At 45.5% G+C, this 24,011-nt stretch overlaps 1 protein-coding gene across 1 annotated transcript in view; it reads left to right on the forward strand.

Moving 5' to 3' along the window:
* The window catches only part of LOC142259108 (uncharacterized), a 41,649-nt gene extending 23,397 nt beyond the window's left edge, over window positions 1-18,252 (forward strand). Inside the window, 1 exon segment of the mRNA XM_075331620.1 lies at window positions 16,352-18,252. Coding sequence (XP_075187735.1) covers window positions 16,352-17,670 — 1,319 coding nt within the window. The 3' untranslated portion in view covers window positions 17,671-18,252.
* The last annotated feature ends 5,759 nt before the right edge of the window (window positions 18,253-24,011 follow it).

The following is a 24,011-nucleotide window of genomic DNA, read 5'->3' on the forward strand; positions in this document are numbered from 1 at the left end:
GACACGCTCCATGTGCTGAGCTTAACTGGCCTATATAAGGCTACCAAGATACACACCTGTGTCCTGGTATTAGGACTATTAGTCTGTGCACAGCGACCTGTCTGCAGCCTCCAGAACATCTCCAGACTATCTGTGGCCTCCAGCACCTCAGCTACCAATCTGCCTGTGGCTTCCAGTATGTCTGCACCTGTCTGCGGTCTCCAGGACGTCTGCGGCTTCCAATACCTCAGTTACCTGTCTGCCTGTGGGTGTCAGTACCTCTGCAGCCTGTCTGCAGTCTTCAGGTCTTCTGCTGTGTGTACACCCGCGGCTCCGCTCCGTACACCTCGTCCACACACGGCTCCGCTCCATACACCTCGTACACACACGGCTCCACTCCGTACGCCTCGTACACACGCGGCTTTGCTCCGCACACCTCGTACACACGCGGCTCTGCTCCCTACACCTCGTACACACACGGCTCTGCTCAGTACACCTCGTACACACACGGCTCCGCTCCGTACACCTCGTACACACACGGCTCCGCTCCGTACACCTCGTACACACGCGACTCAGCTCCGTACACCTCGTACACACGCGGCTCCGTTCCGTACACCTCGCACACACGCGGCTCTGCTCCCTACACCTCGCACACACGCGGCTCTGCACCGCACACCTCGTACACACACGGCTCTGCTCAGTACACCTCGTACACACACGGCTCTGCTCAGTACACCTCGTACACACGCGGCTCTGCTCAGTACACCTCGTACACACGCGGCTCTGCTCCGTACACCTCGTACACACGCGGCTCTGCTCCGTACACCTCGTACACACGCGGCTCTGCTCCGTACACCTCGTACACACACGGCTCTGCTCCGTACACCTCGTACACACACGGCTCCGCTCCGTACACCTCGTACACACACGGCTCCGCTCCGTACACCTCGTACACACGCGGCTCTGCTCCGTACACCTCGTACACACTCAGTACACCTCGTACACACACGGCTCCGCTCCGTACACCTCGTACACACGCGGCTCTGCTCCGTACACCTCGTACACACACGGCTCCGCTCCGTACACCTCGTACACACGCGGCTCCGCTCCGTACACCTCGTACACACGCGGCTCTGCTCAGTACACCTCGTACACACACGGCTCCGCTCCGTACACCTCGTACACACACGGCTCCGCTCCGTACACCTCGTACACACGCGGCTTTGCACCGCACACCTCGTACACACACGGCTCCGCTCCGTACACCTCGTACACACACGGCTCCGCTCCGTACACCTCGTACACACGCGGCTCTGCTCCGTACACCTCGCACACACGCGGCTCTGCACCGCACACCTCGTACACACGCGGCTCCGCTCCGTACACCTCGTACACACGCGGCTCCGCTCCGTACACCTCGTACACACACGGCTCCGCTCCGTACACCTCGTACACACGCGGCTCCGCTCCGTACACCTCGTACACACACGACTCTGCTCCATACACCTCGTACACACACGGCTCTGCTCCGTCCACCTCGTACACACGCGGCTCCGCTCCGTACATCTTGTACACACAGGGCTCTGCTACATCCACACTGTAAACCCCTCCTGACCCCACACATAAACTTCCCCTCATCCAGCACCATGACACCCAGCACAGCAGAGTCCTGCATACACTGAGGAGCTGATCATGTGACCCTGACTCCTCCCCTCCATGTGACATCATCACAGGTCCTGTAAGCACAGAGCAGCCATATATCTAGTGTGCGGCTCTGCAGGTGGAGGTAGGTGCAGGGTATTATATATCTAGTGTGCGGCTCTGCAGGTGGAGGTAGGTGCAGGGTATTATATATCTAGTGTGCGGCTCTGCAGGTGGAGGTAGGTGCAGGGTATTATATATCTAGTGTGCGGCTCTGCAGGTGGAGGTAGGTGCAGGGTATTATATATCTAGTGTGCGGCTCTGCAGGAGGAGGTAGGTGCAGGGTATTATATATCTGTGTGCGGCTCTGCAGGTGGAGGTAGGTGCAGGGTATTATATATCTAGTGTGCGGCTCTGCAGGTGGAGGTAGGTGCAGGGTATTATATATCTAGTGTGCGGCTCTGCAGGTGGAGGTAGGTGCAGGGTATTATATCTAGTGTGCGGCTCTGCAGGTGGAGGTAGGTGCAGGGTATTATATATCTAGTGTGCGGCTCTGCAGGTGGAGGTAGGTGCAGGGTATTATATATCTAGTGTGCGGCTCTGCAGGAGGAGGTAGGTGCAGGTTATTATATATCTAGTGTGCGGCTCTGCAGGTGGAGGTAGGTGCAGGGTATTATATATCTAGTGTGCGGCTCTGCAGGTGGAGGTAGGTGCAGGTTATTATATATCTAGTGTGCGGCTCTGCAGGTGGAGGTAGGTGCAGGGTATTATATATCTAGTGCGCGGCTCTGCAGGTGGAGGTAGGTGCAGGGTATTATATATCTAGTGCGCGGCTCTGCAGGTGGAGGTAGGTGCAGGGTATTATATATCTAGTGTGCGGCTCTGCAGGAGGAGGTAGGTGCAGGTTATTATATATCTGTGTGCGGCTCTGCAGGTGGAGGTAGGTGCAGGGTATTATATATCTAGTGTGCGGCTTTGCAGGTGGAGGTAGGTGCAGGGTATTATATATCTAGTGTGCGGCTCTGCAGGTGGAGGTAGGTGCAGGGTATTATATATCTAGTGTGCGGCTCTGCAGGAGGAGGTAGGTGCAGAGTATTATATATCTAGTGTGCGGCTCTGCAGGTGGAGGTAGGTGCAGGGTATTATATATCTAGTGTGCGGCTCTGCAGGTGGAGGTAGGTGCAGGGTATTATATATCTGGTGTGCGGCTCTGCAGGTGGAGGTAGGTGCAGGGTATTATATATCTAGTGTGCGGCTCTGCAGGTGGAGGTAGGTGCAGGGTATTATATATCTAGTGTGCGGCTCTGCAGGTGGAGGTAGGTGCAGGGTATTATATATCTAGTGTGCGGCTCTGCAGGTGGAGGTAGGTGCAGGGTATTATATATCTAGTGTGCGGCTCTGCAGGTGGAGGTAGGTGCAGGGTATTATATATCTAGTGTGCGGCTCTGCAGGTGGAGGTAGGTGCAGGGTATTATATATCTAGTGTGCGGCTCTGCAGGTGGAGGTAGGTGCAGGGTATTATATATCTAGTGTGCGGCTCTGCAGGTGGAGGTAGGTGCAGGGTATTATATATCTAGTGTGCGGCTCTGCAGGTGGAGGTAGGTGCAGGGTATTATATATCTAGTGTGCGGCTCTGCAGGTGGAGGTAGCTGCAGGGTATTATATATCTAGTGTGCGGCTCTGCAGGTGGAGGTAGGTGCAGGGTATTATATATCTAGTGTGCGGCTCTGCAGGTGGAGGTAGGTGCAGGGTATTATATATCTAGTGTGCGGCTCTGCAGGTGAAGGTAGGTGCAGGGTATTATATATCTAGTGTGCGGCTCTGCAGGTGGAGGTAGGTGCAGGTTATTATATATCTAGTGTGCGGCTCTGCAGGTGGAGGTAGGTGCAGGGTATTATATATCTAGTGTGCGGCTCTGCAGGTGGAGGTAGGTGCAGGGTATTATATATCTAGTGTGCGGCTCTGCAGGTGGAGGTAGGTGCAGGGTATTATATATCTAGTGTGCGGCTCTGCAGGTGGAGGTAGGTGCAGGTTATTATATATCTAGTGTGCGGCTCTGCAGGTGGAGGTAGGTGCAGGTTATTATATATCTAGTGTGCGGCTCTGCAGGTGGAGGTAGGTGCAGGGTATTATATATCTAGTGTGCGGCTCTGCAGGTGGAGGTAGGTGCAGGGTATTATATATCTAGTGTGCGGCTCTGCAGGTGGAGGTAGGTGCAGGGTATTATATATCTAGTGTGCGGCTCTGCAGGTGGAGGTAGGTGCAGGGTATTATATATCTAGTGTGCGGCTCTGCAGGTGGAGGTAGGTGCAGGTTATTATATATCTGGTGTGCGGCTCTGCAGGTGGAGGTAGGTGCAGGGTATTATATATCTGGTGTGCGGCTCTGCAGGTGGAGGTAGGTGCAGGGTATTATATATCTAGTGTGCGGCTCTGCAGGTGGAGGTAGGTGCAGGGTATTATATATCTGGTGTGCGGCTCTGCAGGTGGAGGTAGGTGCAGGGTATTATATATCTAGTGTGCGGCTCTGCAGGTGGAGGTAGGTGCAGGGTATTATATATCTAGTGTGCGGCTCTGCAGGTGGAGGTAGGTGCAGGGTATTATATATCTAGTGTGCGGCTCTGCAGGTGGAGGTAGGTGCAGGGTATTATATATCTAGTGTGCGGCTCTGCAGGTGGAGGTAGGTGCAGGGTATTATATATCTAGTGTGCGGCTCTGCAGGTGGAGGTAGGTGCAGGGTATTATATATCTAGTGTGCGGCTCTGCAGGTGGAGGTAGGTGCAGGGTATTATATATCTAGTGTGCGGCTCTGCAGGTGGAGGTAGGTGCAGGGTATTATATATCTAGTGTGCGGCTCTGCAGGTGGAGGTAGGTGCAGGGTATTATATATCTAGTGTGCGGCTCTGCAGGTGGAGGTAGGTGCAGGGTATTATATATCTAGTGTGCGGCTCTGCAGGTGGAGGTAGGTGCAGGGTATTATATATCTAGTGTGCGGCTCTGCAGGTGGAGGTAGGTGCAGGGTATTATATATCTAGTGTGCGGCTCTGCAGGTGGAGGTAGGTGCAGGGTATTATATATCTAGTGTGCGGCTCTGCAGGTGGAGGTAGGTGCAGGGTATTATATATCTAGTGTGCGGCTCTGCAGGTGGAGGTAGGTGCAGGGTATTATATATCTAGTGTGCGGCTCTGCAGGTGAAGGTAGGTGCAGGGTATTATATATCTAGTGTGCGGCTCTGCAGGTGGAGGTAGGTGCAGGTTATTATATATCTAGTGTGCGGCTCTGCAGGTGGAGGTAGGTGCAGGGTATTATATATCTAGTGTGCGGCTCTGCAGGTGGAGGTAGGTGCAGGGTATTATATATCTAGTGTGCGGCTCTGCAGGTGGAGGTAGGTGCAGGGTATTATATATCTAGTGTGCGGCTCTGCAGGTGGAGGTAGGTGCAGGTTATTATATATCTAGTGTGCGGCTCTGCAGGTGGAGGTAGGTGCAGGTTATTATATATCTAGTGTGCGGCTCTGCAGGTGGAGGTAGGTGCAGGGTATTATATATCTAGTGTGCGGCTCTGCAGGTGGAGGTAGGTGCAGGGTATTATATATCTAGTGTGCGGCTCTGCAGGTGGAGGTAGGTGCAGGGTATTATATATCTAGTGTGCGGCTCTGCAGGTGGAGGTAGGTGCAGGTTATTATATATCTAGTGTGCGGCTCTGCAGGTGGAGGTAGGTGCAGGTTATTATATATCTAGTGTGCGGCTCTGCAGGTGGAGGTAGGAGCAGGGTATTATATATCTAGTGTGCGGCTCTGCAGGTGGAGGTAGGTGCAGGTTATTATATATCCTAGTGTGCGGCTCTGCAGGTGGAGGTAGGTGCAGGGTATTATATATCTAGTGTGCGGCTCTGCAGGTGGAGGTAGGTGCAGGTTATTATATATCTAGTGTGCGGCTCTGCAGGTGGAGGTAGGTGCAGGGTCTCTGTTATTTTGGGGTCATCATTATCATTAACCCCTTCATGTCCAGTTCCAGACCAGTTTACTCCGGTTCTTGATCAGGCACATTTTCATATTAGAAAGGGGAGGAGCCAGCACTGCTTGATCAGACATGTCAGATGGGAGATAAATCCCCTCCCCCAGTCCCCCGTCTGGCCAAAGTGCCCCCCATTCTCCCTCCCCATACTGATCATCTAAGATGGTGGACGCATGCTGCATTCATCCTCCTCCTCTGGTTTCTGTCACATGTGACATGTCTGATGTGACCGAAACGTCCTCCCCAGGTCCAGCTAAGTCACCCTATGTCACTCCCCGGTCCTCCCCCGGTCTCCTGATACCAGCTGCTGCTCCGTCCTCGCGATCCCTACTCCTCCTCAGAAAACTATCGGCCGCATGCGCAGAGCGGTTCTAACCCCAGGGCTTGATGCCAGGTGACATTACACAGCTGGTATCAACTCCATTTATTACCCCGTTTGCCACTGCACCAGGGCAACGGGATGAGCCAGAGTGAAGTGCCAGGATCGGTACATCTAATAGTTGCGCCACTGCTGGGACGGCTGCAGCCTGCTATTTTTAGGCTGGGAAGGGCCAAATAACCATGGCCCTTCCCACCCTGAGAATACCAGACGCCAACTGTCAGCTTCACCTTGGCTGGTGATCCAATTTGGGGGGAACCCATGTTTTGTTTTTTTTTTAATTATTTATCAATAATTTAAAAAAAACAGCGTGGGGTGCCCTCTGTTTTGGATTACCAGTCAAGGTGAAGCTGCCAACTGTGATCTGCAGGCTTCAGCCATCTGCTTTACCCTAGCTGGCTATCAAAAATGGGGGGAACCACATAGGTTTTTTTTTTAATTATTTATTTTTCGGCTAAATATAAGGTAAACACCCTTCACTGCCACATGAAAGTCACTAATGGTGCCAGCTTAGATTATGCTGGGGGTGGGACATTATATATGGGTTTGTCTATCCATCCATCCTAGCTTTTTAGGCTGTGTCCACGATTAGTGTTTGCAGCGTTTTGGACACAGAGTCTTTTCGCTGCGTCCAAAATGCTGTGCTGTGCAGTACAAGCGCAATGGAAGGATTTTTGGAAATCTCCTGCCTACTGTGCTTGTTTTTTTCCTCAGCATAAACTGACCTGCAGCGCGGCTTCCTGAGCCTCAGGATGTCAATTTATGCTGTGGAGACGAGAGTTTCGTCCAAAGGGAAAATAGAGCTAAAGTCCTCAGCAGCCTGAACCTGGATCATGGGCCCGGGCAGCTGCGTTCTCCAGTGGACAATACTCGCATCTCTGCACGAAAGCTGACATTGCACCAGACACAGTGTCGCTGGGTCATGGGCACATACCTAAAAGTGAGAAATTTGGCACTACAGCAACATTTTTGTGAAGTACCTGTGGGTTCAAAATGCTCACTATACCCCCGAATGAAATCCTTGAGGGTCTAGTTTTCAAAATGGGGTCACTTGTGGGGGTTTCTGCTTTATAGGTACCTTAGGGGTCCTGAAAATGCAACATGGTGCCCGTAATTTTTTTCAATTTTTCCAAAATTCACATGGTGCTCCTTCTGTTATGAGCCCTCCCGTTTGTCCAAAGAGAGATTTTTAGCCACATGTGGGGTATCACTGTGCTCATAAGAAATTGGATTACAAACTGTGGGGTCCACATTTTGGTGTTTCTGTTTAAAAAAGTGGAAATTTGGTGCTAAAGCAACATTTTTGTGGAAAAAAAAAGAAAATTTTCAATATGACGACTTAAGTTTATTAAATTCTTTAAAGTACCTGTGAGTTCAAAATAATGCTCACTATACCCCTGGATAAAATCCTTGAGGGGTCTAGTTTCCAATATGTGATCACTTTTGATGGAGCTCCACTGTTTAGGCAGCTCAGGAGCTCTAAATGCGACATGGCATTCGCTAATGAATCCAGGCAATTTTACAGTCAAATGGCGCTCCTTCCCTTCCGAGCCCTGCCGTGCACCCAAACATTTGATTTCCAGCACATATGAGGTATCTGTGTACTCAGGAAAAACTGCACAATAAATTGTATGCTGCATTTTTCCTGTTACCCTTGTGAATAAAGAGCTTTGATGTCACTTTGATGCTTATTTTGTGCCAGTTTTATACTTTTTTTTTGCTGCTTTTCAGTGTATTCACATCAGGGCTCCGCACTGTATTGTATTTTATTATTGGGATTTTTTTATGTTTGTTGTTAAACCTGTAAAAAAAAACAAAAAATAAAAACTAAAAATAAACCAACTTCAGCCTCAAATAAGAAACTGGATGAATAAGAAACCAACTTCAGCATTGTGTCTGATGTCGAGCGATACCAGTTTGAAAATAAGGGAAATGTCTGTTATTACCACATATATACCCTGCCCTCCACACTGACTGACAGCCGCTGAGCATTGGAACCTGCTGTCAGTCAGTGCCGAGAGCATGGTATACTGAGCAGTGACTAAAACTGCATCAGTGCCACCCCTTTGACTGAAAGCTGGACGCCGTCTCAATATATGTCTATGATCACATTTACATATTTCATAGCTATTTAGTAATGCTTATTATTTTGTATATATGGCTGCTTTTTACCTGGTCGGGGCTAATAACAGATTTGGATTGACAGTGGCATTTTCCTATATGTCACACATTTAGAAGGGGGCGGGGGGGTCAGTTCAGTATTTATTTTTATTTTCTTCTTCCTTCCCTTGTAACTGGGGCTGATATAATGACTCCGCGGTTACCACATGGCCTCTGTGTATGGGGGAGGAGGCACCACCAGCTCTTTCTACCCTGTTTCCTCGAAAATAAGACCTACCTGGAAAATAAGCAAAGTCTATGGAAAATGTTGAATTCCTGTCCGCACTTTGCTTTTTAAAACGCAGCGTTTAATTTGGATATTTTGTGCGTTCAAAGAAGCAGCATGTCAATTGTTTTTGCCATTTTGGGTGCGTTTTGCTAACATTGAAGTCTATGAGAAATGGCAATAACCAAGAAACATCAAAATTCCAGTGTTTTACATGCTTTTTAGGTGCAGAAAACATGCGTTTTGGACTTAAAAAAACGCATGCTTTTTGGACATCAAAATAATGATTACATATGTCCCTTTATGCCCGTTTCACATGTCAGTGAAAAACACTGACGTTTTTCACTGGCGTGTAAAACAAGCACATGTCCCTCCGTGTGCCGTGATTCACGGCACACGTGGGTTGTCTAAGTGCAATCCGGGCTCCGTTCTCCGTGGCCCGTGATTGCACTTAGAGATTAACTCACCTGTGCCCGCTCCCGCTCTCCATGGTGCTGATCGCTCCCGCGGTGCAGCATCCAGCCGGCGCTGACCCCCGCAGCAGCTGCTTCCGGGTCGGCTGTGTCGTGCATCATGAATATGCGCGACAGTAATGTGCCGGCTCAGAAGCAGCAGGGAGAACAGGCTGCAGAGGACATCGCTGGAGCCGGGTGAGTAAAAATGATTTTTATTTTAAAAGCACGTTTTTTTCTGGCACGTGTTTCACGGACCACACCACTGCGTGGTCCGTGGGACATCAGTGATGCCAGAAAAAAATGGACATGTGTCACAATCACGGACACGTGGGTACGCCGCATGGAGACACGTGCAGTGAAAAATCACTGATGTGTGAGCAGACCCATTCATTATAATGGGTCTGCGTATGTCAGTGATTCTGGTACGTTTAAAAAAAAAGCACAAACGTACCAGAATCACTGACGTGTGAAAGGGGCCTGACACACACACATAGTCCGACAATTAAAATAAAGAAATTAATTTATTGCTATTTTTGCAATAAATATAATATTACCGCAATAATTTTATTAAATATGTCTATTTCCATTATTTTTCTTAAAAATATAGATTTGTTTCTTTTTCTTCCTTTTTTTTCATTGAGTTTGACTGTTTAAACTTTATTAAGCAGTGTCTTTATGTTCTAAACGCATCTCTCAAAACGCAATTGAAAAAGCATGTAAAAAGCGCTAAAAACGCATCTAAAATGCGGTAAATACGCATTCGTTTTTAGCGCTAATTTGTGGTCAAAACCAACTTTGGGCTAAATCAATTACTGCCAGAGGGTGTGTTTTGACATGCGTTTTGGACAACGCAAAGTGCGGTCATACTCTAAGCCCTGCTCCAAAAATAAGCCCTAGTTGTGGTTCCATAGGGAAGTGTCCAAGCAGCTAAAAAAGTTAAATACAGCAGAACTTTTATTTAAGAAAACGGACACCCTCAAAAGAAAGCAGACAAAAAAAATCGCACTCACCAGGCCCCAAACAATTACAGTTGGCAAGTACCAATGGTGGATGGGCTCTCACACAGAGATCTGTGTCGCTGTCAGGTCCCTCACTGTTCCAGCTGCATTGCACCGCAGAGCTGTGTATACTGTGACAGAGAAGGCAGAGGCAGTAATAAACCATCTCTGCCTTATGTAGAGATGGACGGATTTCCTCTCCGTTGCTACATGTTTGCGTGTTGCTGCACTGCTTTTTTATTTTTCTGCCTACCTTCCCATATGAAGGATTGTTTTTGGGTTTTTTTTAAATTACTCATAGTTTTTAATTTTATCATAAAATGGACTGGAAATTAAGTAAAAAGTCAAAGCACGGTGAAATAGTGGGGGAAAAAAAAAGAAATTCCACTATTGTTTGTTTTTTAGTGTTGTTTTTACTATGTACACTGTGTGCTGAAAGTGAGCGGTCATACGTAAAGCATCCGATCTCCGCACCTTCTTGGATAAGTCTGAGTTTATACCGAACACTGAACTTCAGGTTCACTCATCTCTAGTGGTGAATAAAAATCACTTTTGTAAAAATAATTCAGTTTGTGTCGCCATTTTCCGACACCAATAACATTATTCTTTTTGCGTTGATGGAGTTGAGTGAGGACTTGTTTTTGTTTGATGAGCCGACATTTTTATTGATGCCATTCTAACTGCAATATGGATAATTCATCACTTTTCATTGTATTTATATTGCTATAAAAATGTGCTACTTTTATCGGTGGTTTTACTACTTACATAGCACATTTCATGTTGACATTTTTTTTTCCTACCCAAATGATATTTTATCTCCCTTATTATCTGCAGTATGTTATATATCGGCCAATATCCTTCCCATTCAGGTCCCTACAATATCGGATCCTCTCAGTGGAGATCTTCTATAGAAGAGAATTCTCCTGATTGCCCCGTGAAGGATGGATATGGACAGGGACAAGATGGCGGAGAGGATATTACACCTCACCCTAGAGATCCTCTTCCGGCTTACTGGAGAGGTGAGAGATTCTGATGACGTCACATTACATCATTCTTATCTATGGGAATAACAGATGGACAGAACTGGAGATGTGAGGACTCTGGAAATGTCTGGAGTGAGATTTATTACTGTGTCTCTCCATAACCAGGATTACACAGTAGTGAAGAAGACCTCTAGTGAGCGCTGTCAGGCCCCTGTGTCTGAGGGATGGAGAAGACCGCTGAGCCCTATCACGGGGCCTCCACCTCACCCTTTGATACATGAGGACATCAATGACCAGAAGATCCTAGAACTCACCTACAAGATGATTGAGCTGCTGACTGGAGAGGTGACACTGCTGGGAATGCTGGGACATTATACAGTAACGCTATGAAGGGATCGGGGGTGACGGTATCATTGTATGTGTCAGGTTCCTATAAGGTGTTAGGACGTCACCGTCTATTTCTCCATGGAGGAGTGGGAGTATTTAGAAGGACACAAAGATCTGTACAAGGACGTCATGATGGAGGCTCCCCAGCCCCTCACATCACCAGGTAATAGACAGGACTAAATACACACGGCCTATAATTATCTGTATGTAAGGAATGAATTCAGTCCCTGTATGTGTCTCCTCCAGGTCTATCCAGTAAGAGGACAACACCAGAGAGATGTCCCCGTCCTCTTCTCCCACAGGACTGTAAACAAGAAGATCCTGATGTTCCTCAGCATGTGTGTCCTCCAGTTCTATCCAGTAAGAGGACAACACCAGAGAGATGTCCCCGTCCTCTTCTCCCACAGGACTGTAAACAAGAAGATCCTGATGTTCCTGAGGATGTGTTAACGCTAGTTCTATCCTGTAAGAGATATCTACTCATGTACTTTCTGCACTAATTTTGTGTTCACAATTTTAGGCTTTCTGCTCTGTTTTTGTTTTGTTTTTTTCAACTGTATTGTCTTTCCTTCTGTTTGTTTCTAGTGCCTTCTCTATGTTGTTATGAAGGCAACTAAAAGACCTGCAGAGGGTTCATGAATACCCTGTTTCCCTGAAAATTAAACCTAGTCCAAAAATAAGACCTAGCACGATTTTATGGGATTTTTGAAGAATGCTTGAAATATAAGCCCTACTCCAAAAGTAAGCCCTAGTTACAGTCAGGGCCAGCTTTGGGAGGAGTCAAACTTCGCAAATTCTCAAGACCCCACTTTCTTAGGGACCACATCAGTTGTATTCTGAGGTTGATTGTTTAAGGACCTTTGACTTCAAAGTCATGTGACATGATGTAACCAAAGGTCTCTTAACAGCAAACTGGGCAATTGCACAGTCCCCCTTTCTCCTACCGGCCCCAGTGTTTATTTGCCAATTATAGGACTGCTTAAGGACCTTTTTGACATTACGGCATATAACCAAAGGTCTCAATTGCAGGAGTCTAAAGCTGAAGAAGAGACAGGCTGGTGTGTCTGGGTGTGTTCACGCCAATTTTAACCAGCTTTCCCAAAATTGGCAGAGCTTGGCAGAAGAAGGGTGTGATGCCGCCGTTTCTCTAATTCATAACAAACTGCGACGTTCCCTATGCCAGAAATCTCACTCCAGTCCCTGACGTCATTTTTCAGTGTACATCGCCGGTCTTGATGAATTGAAGCCCTAATGTTTATCTGCACAGACAGCAAGTCCCTGCTACCTGCTTTGGTTACGAAGCCTAAGGATGGTTCATCAGCGTTATAGTCCCAGACAACCCAGTTAAATTTCCAGCATCTGTCTTTATTTTCGTCTTCAAAAAAACCCTCTTTGAATTTGTCTGTTGTGGATCAATGTTTCAAGGAGAGGTTTTCAGTCAGGATCTGTGGAAAGTATAGATTCTGGTACTTTGCATGTTAACTTCTCTGATGCCTGTGAGCAGCGCAGGGATACGCAGGCGTCAAACCACAGGCTTGGGCAGGCTAGCAAGAGTTATTCTCTGCTGGGCTGCCTGTTAATATCTTTGATCACATGCTGTAGAGGAGAAATTATTGTTCGCTCCCGTTCTGTATATGATGGCTGGACTATTTAATTATTGCCCGCTATAGTTTACCTATACTGCTCTGGTGAGGTGATGTAATCAGTGCCGGCGTCAGCATCCAGCATACCCGGGCAAATGCCGGGGCCCTTGAGAGCTGGGGGGGCCCACTTGGCCTCTTCAGTTCTGCTGCCCCCGGGCCGAATTCCGGGGACCGCAGTCCTTGGTAGGAAACTGTGGCTGCCGTCCCTTTAAGGCGCGCAGACAACAGTGTTCGCTGCGTCCTCCATCTGTGGGCGGAGCTACCGCACGGCGTCCTGCTCGGTCCCACAAATGGAGGCGCAGTGCCAGCCAGCGACCCCCAGAACAGCGCTTCTCTCCGGCGCTGTGTGGGCCCCCTCTCCACCGTGACCTGAGCGGTATGTGGGACACCCCTCCACCCCCACTCGATCTGTATGTGCCCTACCCACTACCCGATTTATGGGCCCAGGTGAACTGTATGGGCTTTTGCCCCACGCAATGTATGCCCTGCCCCCCCCTCCCCTCCCCGAAGCCGTATGTGCTGGCCCCCGGAGCCGCGTGTGTGGGCCCCGCAGAGCAAGGTGTCTGTCATGTATGTATGTATGTATGCATGCATGCATGTATGTATGTATGTATGTATGTACAGTCATATGAAAAAGTTTGGGCACCCCTATTAATGTTAACCTTTTTTCTTTATAACAATTTGGGTTTTTGCAACAGTTATTTCAGTTTCATATATTTAATAACTGATGGACGGAGTAATATTTCTGGATTGAAATGAGGTTTATTGTACTAACAGAAAATGTGCAATCCGCATTTAAACAAAATTTGACCGGTGCAAAAGTATGGGCATCCTTATCAATTTCTTGATTTGAACACTCCTAACTACTTTTTACTGACTTACTAAAGCACTGAATTGGTTTTGTAACCTCATTGAGCTTTGAACTTCATAGGCAGGTGTATCCAATCAAGAGAAAAGGTATTTAAGGTGGCCACTTGCAAGTTGTTCTCCTATTTGAATCTCCTATGAAGAGTGGCATCATGGGCTCCTCAAAACAACTCTCAAATGATCTGAAAACAAAGATTATTCAACATAGTTGTTCAGGGGAAGGATACAAAAAGTTGTCTCAGAGATTTAAACTGTTATTTTCCACTGTGAGGAACATAGTAAGTAAATGGAAGAACACAGGTACAGTTCTTGTTAAGCCCAGAAGTGGCAGGCCAAGAAAAATATCAGAAAGGCAGAGAAGAAGAATGGTGAGAACAGTCAAGGACAATCCACAGACCACCTCCAAAGACCTGCAGCATCCTCTTGCTGCAGATGGTGTCAATGTGCATCGGTCAACAATACAGCGCACTTTGCACAAGGAGAAGCTGTATGGGAGAGTTATGCGAAAGAATCCGTTTCTGCAAGCACGCCACAAACAGAGTCGCCTGAGGTATGCAAAAGCACATTTGGACAAGCCAGTTACATTTTGGAAGAAGGTCCTGTGGACTGATGAAACAAAGATTGAGTTGTTTGGTCATACAAAAAGGCGTTATGCATGGAGGCAAAAAAACACGGCATTCCAAGAAAAGCACTTGCTACCCACAGTAAAATTTTGTGGAGGTTCCATCATGCTTTGGGGCTGTGTGGCCAATGACCGCAACGGGCATCTTGTTAAAGTTGAGGGTCGCATGGATTCAACTCAGTATCAGCAGATTCTTGACAATAATGTGCAAGAATCAGTGACAAAGTTGAAGTTACGCAGGGGATGGATATTTCAGCAAGACAATGATCGAAAACACCGCTCCAAATCTACTCAGGCATTCATGCAGAGGAACAATTACAATGTTCTGGAATGGCCATCCCAGTCCCCAGACCTGAATATCATTGAACATCTGTGGGATGATTTGAAGCATGCTGTCCATGCTCTGTGACCATCAAACTTAACTGAACTGGAATTGTTTTGTAAACAGAAATGGTCAAATATATCTTCATCCAGGATACAGGAACTCATTAAAAGCTACAGGAAGTGACTACAGGCTGTTATTTTTGCAAAAGGAGGATCTACAAAATATTAATGTCACTTTTATGTTAAGGTGCCCATACTTTTGCACCGGTCAAATTTTGTTTAAATGCGGATTGCACATTTTCTGTTAGTACAATAAACCTCATTTCAATCCAGAAATATTACTCAGTCCATCAGTTATTAGATATATGAAACTGAAATAGCTGTTGCAAAAACCCAAATTGTTATAAAGAAAAAAGGTTAACATTAATAGGGGTACCCAAACTTTTTCATATGACTGTATGATGCAGAGCAGTATGTGTGTGTCTGTCTGTATGTATGTATGCAGCAGAGCAGTATGTGTGTGTATGTCTATATGTATGTATGCAGCAGAACAGTATGTGTGTCTGTATGTATGTATGCAGCAGCAGTGTGTGTGTCTGTCCGTATGTATTTATGCAGCAGAGCAGTATGTGTGTCTGTCTGTAAGTATGCAGCAGCAGTGTGTGTGTGTGTCTGTCCGTATGTATGCAGCAGAGCAGTATGTGTGTGTCTGTCTGTATGCAGCAGAGCAGTATGTGTGTGTCTGTCTGTATGTATGCAGCAGCAGTGTGTGTGTCTGTCCGTATGTATGTATGCAGCAGAAAAGTGTGTGTGTCTGTCTGTATGTATGCAGCAGAGCAGTGTGTGTATGTATGCAGCAGAGCAGTGTGTGTCTCTGTATGTATGCAGCAGAGCTGTGTGTGTCTGCATGCATGTATGATATGTATCTATGTATGTCAGTGTATATGAATGTATAGATTTGTCTGTTTATATGTATTTTTGTGAGTTTGTATTTAAATATATGTGTGTGTGTGTGTGTGTGTGTGTGTGTGTGTGTTTGTGTCTGCGTGTTTATGGGGCCCACTGGGACTCTTCCGCCCGGGGCCCACAAAAACCTGGAGCCGGCCCTGGTTGTAATCCAGACTTACCGGTGGTTGTTGTGCATTATTACAGTGAGCACTTGTGGTGTTAACCCTTGTTGTATTTTTGTTGCTGCCTTTCTGCTCTTGCTTTTCTCCTTAGTCTCTCACTGTTTATTTCTGTGAGTTTGCAATGTGTCCCATCTGTCTTACTCTATATTTCCATCATACTCCTTCCCCTTCCTTCCCTTGGGGATCACAGATTAAATCTAGTCAGGAGACTAGTAAGGCACGGGACTCCAGCAGCTCCATCTTCAGGGGTAATCCATAGGTTAAGAATAGCTTAGGGTCCCCTATAATGAGGGACAGTATAGGAGCCCCCTGTTCCTCATTATCTTGGAGTCACTTGTTGACAATCAATCAGATTTACTATAGCACATTCCAGAGAACTGGTGCTAGGAATGGGAGATCTCAATTACCCAAGATGTAACTCTTAGATGTCGAAACTGGACAACAAATTCAGAATAATTTGTTTCATTTCTGATGTTATGGTTTAAAAAAAATGTACTTTCAAAATAATATCATTAAATAATAACATTTTGTTTATTTTTTAGCAGATGACTGTATCGGGAGTTTAGAAGGAAATCTAATATCTTCAGAATTTAAAACAGATGATGAAAGTATCACACATGCTACATATGAAGAGCATGCTGCTGTCCCAGATATACCTCCAGTCCTTCTTCGGAAATCTCTATCATCTGATCTTTTCAAACAAGACCACAATTCTGATTTATCACAGAATTGTAAGCAAAATAAAAGTTACAGAAGGGATCTGGAACATGAAACAGCTCCTACAAGGGAGAAACCATTTTCATGTTCAAAATGTAGGAAATGTTTTATTCAGAAATCAAACCTTACGAGACATCAGAAAATTCACACAGGGGAGAAACCATTTTCATGTTCAGAATGTGGTAAATGTTTTAGTCAGAAATCACATCTTGTTACACATCAGACAATTCACAAAGGGGAGAAGCCATTTACGTGTTCAGAATGTGGGAAATGTTTTAATTGGAAATCGAATTTTGTTAATCATCAAAGAATTCACACAGGGGAGAAGCCATTTTCATGTTCAGAATGTGGGAAATGTTTTATTTGGAAATCGGATCTTGTTGAGCATCAAAGAATTCACACAGGGGAGAAGCCCTTTTCATGTTCAGAATGTGGGAAATGTTTTATTCAGAGATCACATCTTGTTACACATCAGAAAACTCACACAGGGGAGAAGCCATTTTCATGTTTAGAGTGTGGGAAATGTTTTATTCAGAAATCAGATCTTGTTGAGCATCAAAGAATTCACACAGGGGAGAAGCCATTTTCATGTTCAGAATGTGGGAAATGTTTTATTCAGAGATCACATCTTGTTACACATCAGAAAAATCACACAGGGGAGAAGCCATTTTCATGTTCAGAGTGTGGGAAATGTTTTAATTGGAAATCAGAACTTGTTGTGCATCAAAGATCTCACACAGGGGAGAAGCCATTTTCTTGTTCAGAATATGGGAAATGTTTTATTCAGAAATAAGATCTTGTTAGGCATGAAAGATCTCACACAGGTGAGAAGACATTTTCATTTTCAGAATGTGGGAAATGTATTATTCAGAGATCACATCTTGTTATATATCAGAAAAATCACACACTGGATAAGCCATTTTCATGTTCAGAGTGTGGGAAATGTTTTAATTGGAAATCAGAACTTGTTGTACATCAAAATCTCACACAGGGGAGAAGCCGTTTTCATGCCCAGAATGCAGTAAATGTTTTATATGAAATTAAGTCTTGTTCACCATCAAAAATATCACACAAATTAAACCATTTTTATGTTCTGAATGTGGAAAATGTTATTCTCATAAATCAGATCTTGTTAAACATGTGAAGAAGCCACACAGGGAAGGAACCTTTTTCATGTTGTGAATTATTGAAATGTTTAACTGGTAAATCAAGTCTTGCGGACATCAGAAAACCAACAGAGTGGAGCAGCCATTTTTGCTTTCAGAATTTGCCAAATGTTTTTAAGACTAATTAGGTCCCGTTGTCAGATGAGTCACATCGGAGAAGGCATCATGATGTACCATAATTCAAAGGGTTTTATCAAAAAATTGGTTACGATTGCTCAAGTAAGATTTGATGAGGGAAAGAACCATTTCCTTTTTTTTTAAACTTATCGTATTTTTGGGACCATAAGACACACCTAGATTTTGAAGGCGGAATATAGGGAAAAAGATTGACGCAAGAAATGTAGTTATGAAGCACTGTTAAGGAGGGTGATCTGCTGCTGACACTGTTACGGGGATAAAATGACCCAATTCTGTACTAATTTCCCCCATCCTGGTCCCCTTCCAGGTATATGGGCGGCTTTGCACGTTGCGACATTGCACGTGCGATGTCGGTGGGGTCAAATCGAAAGTGACGCACATCCGGCGTCGCAGTCGATATCGCAACGTGCAAATCCTTTTTGATACGATGAACGAGCGCAAAAGCGTCGTTCTCGTATCATCGCTGCAGCCTCCGACATTTCCATAATGCCAGTGCAGCGACAGGTACGATGTTGTTCCTCGCTCCTCCGGCAGCACACATCGCTGTGTATGAAGCCGCAGGAGCGAGGAACTTCACCTTACCTGCCGCCGGCTGCAATGAGAAGGACGGAGGTGGGCGGGATGTTTACATCCTGCTCATCTCCGCCCCTCCACTTCAATTGGCCGCCTGCCGTGTGACGTCGCTGTGACGCCGCACGACCCGCCCCCTTAGGAAGGAGGCGGGTCGCCGGCCAGAGGGACGTCGCACGGCAGGTATGTGCGTGTGAAACTGCCGTAGCGATAATAATCGCTACGGCAGCTTTCACTAGATATTGCACGTGCGACGGGGGCGGGACTATCGCTGCAGCATCGGTAACACATTGTTACTGATGTCGCAGCGTGCAAAGCCCGCCTAAGTGTCTCTCATCCTTGTGTATATGTCCTTCATCCTCGTATATATGTTGCCCATCTTTATCCTATCCTGGTATATATGATCCCCATCCTGGTATATATGTCCCTTGTCCTAGTATATATGTCCTCATCCTTGTATATATGGCTCTCAACTTGGGCCCACTCTGGTATATATTTCCCCATCACGCTGCACACATAAGAAAATAAATTATTATACTCACCATCCCTCCGGTCTTCATGTGCACGTTGTTCTCTTCTGTTGCCGGCAAGTGATTTCAGCATGTAAGCGGCGCAGCGCATGACATTACTGCCATGCGCCCCTAGTTACATGCGGACGTCAGCTACTGGAATATTCACTGCTCCCCATGCTAATAATACCGCCCACCTCTTGGTTGGCGCTGGCTTCATTGCCTAGAGGTGGGCGGGATTATGGCGTGGGAAGCAGTGAATATTCATTTTCTTTTTTAGCTGGCACACTGTTAGCCCTTTTGAGAGCCTTTAGGAACATTCATGAAACGTTTTGATACTGGATTATATTTAGATAATTCACTAATCTTAGGTTGTCCACTGCTTTATTTACTAAAAAGTGCAGCTCCAGATTGGAGATAGGAACTCTGAAGTTTATCACATTGTATATAATTGCATTTCAAAACTTGTTGTTTTGTTAATAAATACTTGTAATATATATATTCTTCATGCCTAGCTTTCTCTATTGTCTAGATGTGATGGTTTTGCCTTCGGACCTCTGTAGTTGAGGCAGAGCTGTAGGTATTGCTCACAAAAATAGTGAGGGGAGAATTGAATTGCACTGCATCCTAGATATGTGCACGTTGTAAAGACGTGTCCCAATTCTTCAAAACTTTTGTGGCAAAAAAAATTGTCACTAAGCTCTGAAGAATTCCAAAAATTTGGAAAGTTGTGCCAGCAATTTGCGGCTCTTGGCATTTTCACTCCAAAATTAGCAGAGTTTGGGTGGGACGGAGATGTGACACCACAACTTCTTTGATTTATGACGAGCTGTGACATTCCCTATGCCAGAAATCTGACTTCAGTCCCTGAAGAGAGTAATATTTCTAGCATGGCACAAGGAGGCACATGCCACTCATCAAACGCTCCAGATTCATGAAGAGGCATGGACCACTTAATGAATCAGGAGTGGCCCGCTCATAAATTTGGCCCTTTATTTTAAAAAATGATCCCTTTATAAAGGATAATTGTTGTAATAAGCAAAGAAAGGATTTTACATGTCTGATATCCAAGTGGTTATTTTTTAATGCGGCTACTCACAAATAGAGATAAGTGCACCTGTTGAAGTTCGGGTTCGGCTTTTTCAGCCGGACTTTAGATAAAGTTCTGTTCGGGAACCGGACTTGACCAGAACCCCATTGGAAGTCACTGATTGGGCAGTTTGGGTCTCCGCCCACATGCAACCGGCCATAAAGAGAGCATTTCCAATTTTTTTTTCTTTTACACAATACATCCTATAATGATGGTTTTATCCCCCACGAAATCGATTCACACACTGCAAGCAGCTAGCACTGTGCTGAGCACCGCGTGTACCCGAGCACAGCGATGCTAGATGAAGTGGTTATGATACATAAAGCACCCAAACTCCGAACTCTAACACTGATTTTTTGTATAAAGTCTGTATTTGGTACAATCCCCGAACTTTACTATTTAGGTTCATTCGTCTCTGTCCACAAACCTTTATTACAGTTCAGATTATGGGTTTAGAAGAGACCAGAACTAAAAGAGGTCTATCTCTTGGTGGAGAGGAAGTAACATTTATCATACCTATGCTGGAGTTTTGTGAATTTAATTGGATTTGGTCACTAAGTGTTTACTACTTAATTAAAAATCAGAATAATGTAAAGACAGTGTTACGCTATGAACGGTGAAGTAGCAAGCGAACGGCGAAAGGGAAAGAAACCATGTGCCTAGGGAAAGGGGAGATGGTAACCTCTGACTAAGCCTACCACTGTGCCCTGAGTTCCCTCACCACGCTGAGCCGGATACCTCACCCTATGCTGACCCTGATCTGGAACCATAGGCTATGTTCACACTAGAAAAATGATTTTTCTTAAGAAATTTAAAATACGCTGGAGCACACGCATTTTTTTTTGTTTTTATTTTTAATATGTACGTTTGATTTCTATGTGTATTCTATATGTCTGTGTCTGTCTGTGAGTGTCATGTGTGTGTGTTTACTCTGCATTACATTAGTCAATGGAGTGAAATAACGCAGTTAGCTGCAGAAAAGAAGTGACATGCTCATTCTTTTTCATAAGAAAATCTACTGAATTTGCTTAAGAAAAAAACACAGTGTGCACACAGCTAATTTGTTTGCCATAGGTTTTGCTGGGGAATGTCTGCAGAAAGGTTACAAGAATTTCTCAAGAACTTTCTGCAACAAAAACGCACCAAAAACGCGGGTAAATAACGCAGTGTGTGAACATAGTCTAAATAAGGAACGGATGGGATGAGCTCTTCATCAACCCCACTAAGCACTAAAGGACACACAGGGATAACAAACAATGGGAAACAACAAACAACTTATCTCTAGACGACTCCGTAAGAAGTTCAGTAAAAAGCAACAACAATCCTACTGGTGTGTGCAAGCCACCTGCTTGCCTCCAGAGCTTATGAAGTAACAATATCACCACCACACGTCCAGGGAAAATGAAAGTATTTAAACCCAAGAGGAAATACATATTATTAGCAACTGAAGGGAAGAGGAGCTCAACTAGTTCCTAAAAAAAAGGATGAAAACCCAGCAGAGGAGATACGAGTGCACTGAATACTGACAGCAGGAACAATAGAAAGTCAGGGCTATTTTGCGCAGCCAAATGCTGTGACCTTCTAACGCCGATAACCACAGAACTGTCTGTTACCCGTGACAGACAGGGACTCTGATTACAATGATGTGTCATTTACTGGGTTGCTTGCTGTAGATTTGATAAAATCACAGTATTATCGCTAGGGGATTATCACTAAAGAACTAGTAAACCTGCTACCATATATCCCCCATCTCCAATAGCTCTGTATAACCCCGAACCTCACCTGATTGGCAGCTTTTGTGTACGCTCATTGTACACAGCGGCCAAGCAGTGATGTGGGTGAGGTTATACACAACAGCATTTTGAGAACTAGTAGACCTTAAGCAGATAAAACTGATTTTTGTCAAAACTTAAGCAAGCAGCCAAGTAAGTGACAGTTCACTGGAATTAGGGTCTTTGCTTATACAGGTCAACTGGACACATGTTACAGGTAGCTTTGTGCCTCTTAATCTATTAGGCTATGTGCTCACTAGAAAAAGGATTTCTCTTAAGAAAAATCCGCACCCTCTAAAAGATTACCGTACCTGCGGCAAAAAAACGCAGCAAACCGCACCTGAAATCCGCATGCGGTTTTACCACGGTTTGCTGCGGATTTTCTGTGGTTTTGCTGTGGTATGTCCCTGCATTATTTTAATAGCACAGGGAGATACTCACCTGTCCCCGCTCCTTCTGTCCGTGGTGCTGAAGTGTCCCGCGATGCTCTGTCCCGTGTGGCTGTCTCCGGCGCTCTGCTACTTCCGGGTCGGCTGTGGAGTGCAGAACTGCATATGCATGAGCCGGCCTGGAAGCAGGAGACCAGCGTCCAGAGGCAGCCTCGCTGGAGAAGGTGAGTATAAGATCAGCAGTGATTTCAGTCAGCTGATGTGCAGTGACAGCTGAGTCCTCCACCTGTCACCGCAAACCACATGAGTGAAGTCACAGCTGATCCCGCATGGCTCACTTCACTTGTGGCCTGACCCTCACAGTGAGCGGTCATGGTCTATGGCGCTCAATGTGAGTGTCAGGTGTAGCAGAGCTGGAAGCGTCATGGGACCTCGTTTGGATTACGTCGGACCTGGAGGGCTGTTATTGGTGGGGTTAATAAAGTGGTGAAAGAGGGGGCTTTTTTGTCTTTTATTTCAAATAACGGATTTTTGGGGTGTTTGTGTTTATTTACTTTCACTTATAGTTTAGTGATGAAGGGGTGTCTCATAGATACCTGCCATCACTAAACTAGGACTTAGTGGCAGCTATGGTGTCTTGCTAAATTCTCCTAAAAAGGAGCTGAAAGCCCGTACTTACGAAGCGCTCACTGATATCCTAATCAGGCACGAATACTAATAATGGAATCCAGCTCACCCACGCCTGACCTCACCGCACCTCAGACACGGATCTGGCCCTGCCCCGGCCGCAGCAATGAGAAATGAAGGAAAGCGATCCAGCTGCTCAGCTCATTTCTCATTGCTGCGGCCGGGGCAGGGCCGGATCTGTGTCTGAGGTGCGGTGAGGTCAGGCATGGGTGAGCTGGATTCCATTACAAGTTTCTACATTGCCTTCCGTGGTCCCCTATCAACCAGCAAATCTCTGATGCATCCAGACAACGCTGTGTAGAAAATCTCCTCTTGGTTTTAATACAATGAGCGCTTCTATAAGGTAAAGAAACTTTTAACTTTATTATGGATTACCGCCAACAAAGGAGTGAGCGGGCCAGGGAATTATTTACAAAGTTGAATAACAACCCTAAAAATCCTGATAATGAAAGTGCTGTAGCCAAGATTATCAAGTCAGCAGAAAAAGAAAACCGCTTATGGTGGAATTTAACGTCATTAAAAAATTATTCTGACAGAACAATCATTCCAAGAGGTCTAAGATTGAAAAAAGTCCCTAATTATGTCTATTCAGAGGACTTTGTGACACAGTGGAATACAATACTGTCAGATTGCTCCCTTAAATTAATTAATCCTATAATAAAATATGAAGAGGAAGAACTCACAAAGGTCCAAAAAGATCTGGACACATTGAAACAGGATTATTTAAAGGATGCAACACAAGCACAAATTGATGAACTGGAAACCAACATGAAAAAAACTATTGATAAAGCTGAAAATAAAATTATGGACATTAAAAAAAGGAAATTCAATAGAGATCTATACGATTATACAAATAATCAAGTTTATGAATGGGGCCGTTGGGAAAATCCACAAAGATCTATCTTGAGGACTCCTCGCATTAATAAAAATTGGAATAAATTGCAACCCATCAGGGTTTCATTTAGCTCGACTGAGCCGGATACGTCAGCAAGCCAGACTGAAGATTCAGAATTGGATCAAGGAAACCGTCAGCAAGTCCAAACCCCTAGGTCAAAAAACTACTATCTCAGGAACAGAACTTTCTCAAAAAGAAAACTAGGAGAAGAGGAGGGAGAAAACATCGATCCCTGGGTATTCCACAAGCACAATTCACGACGTCGAAAG

Source organism: Anomaloglossus baeobatrachus (genome assembly GCF_048569485.1).
Source record: "Anomaloglossus baeobatrachus isolate aAnoBae1 chromosome 5 unlocalized genomic scaffold, aAnoBae1.hap1 SUPER_5_unloc_27, whole genome shotgun sequence".
Taxonomy (NCBI): Eukaryota; Metazoa; Chordata; class Amphibia; order Anura; family Aromobatidae; genus Anomaloglossus; species Anomaloglossus baeobatrachus.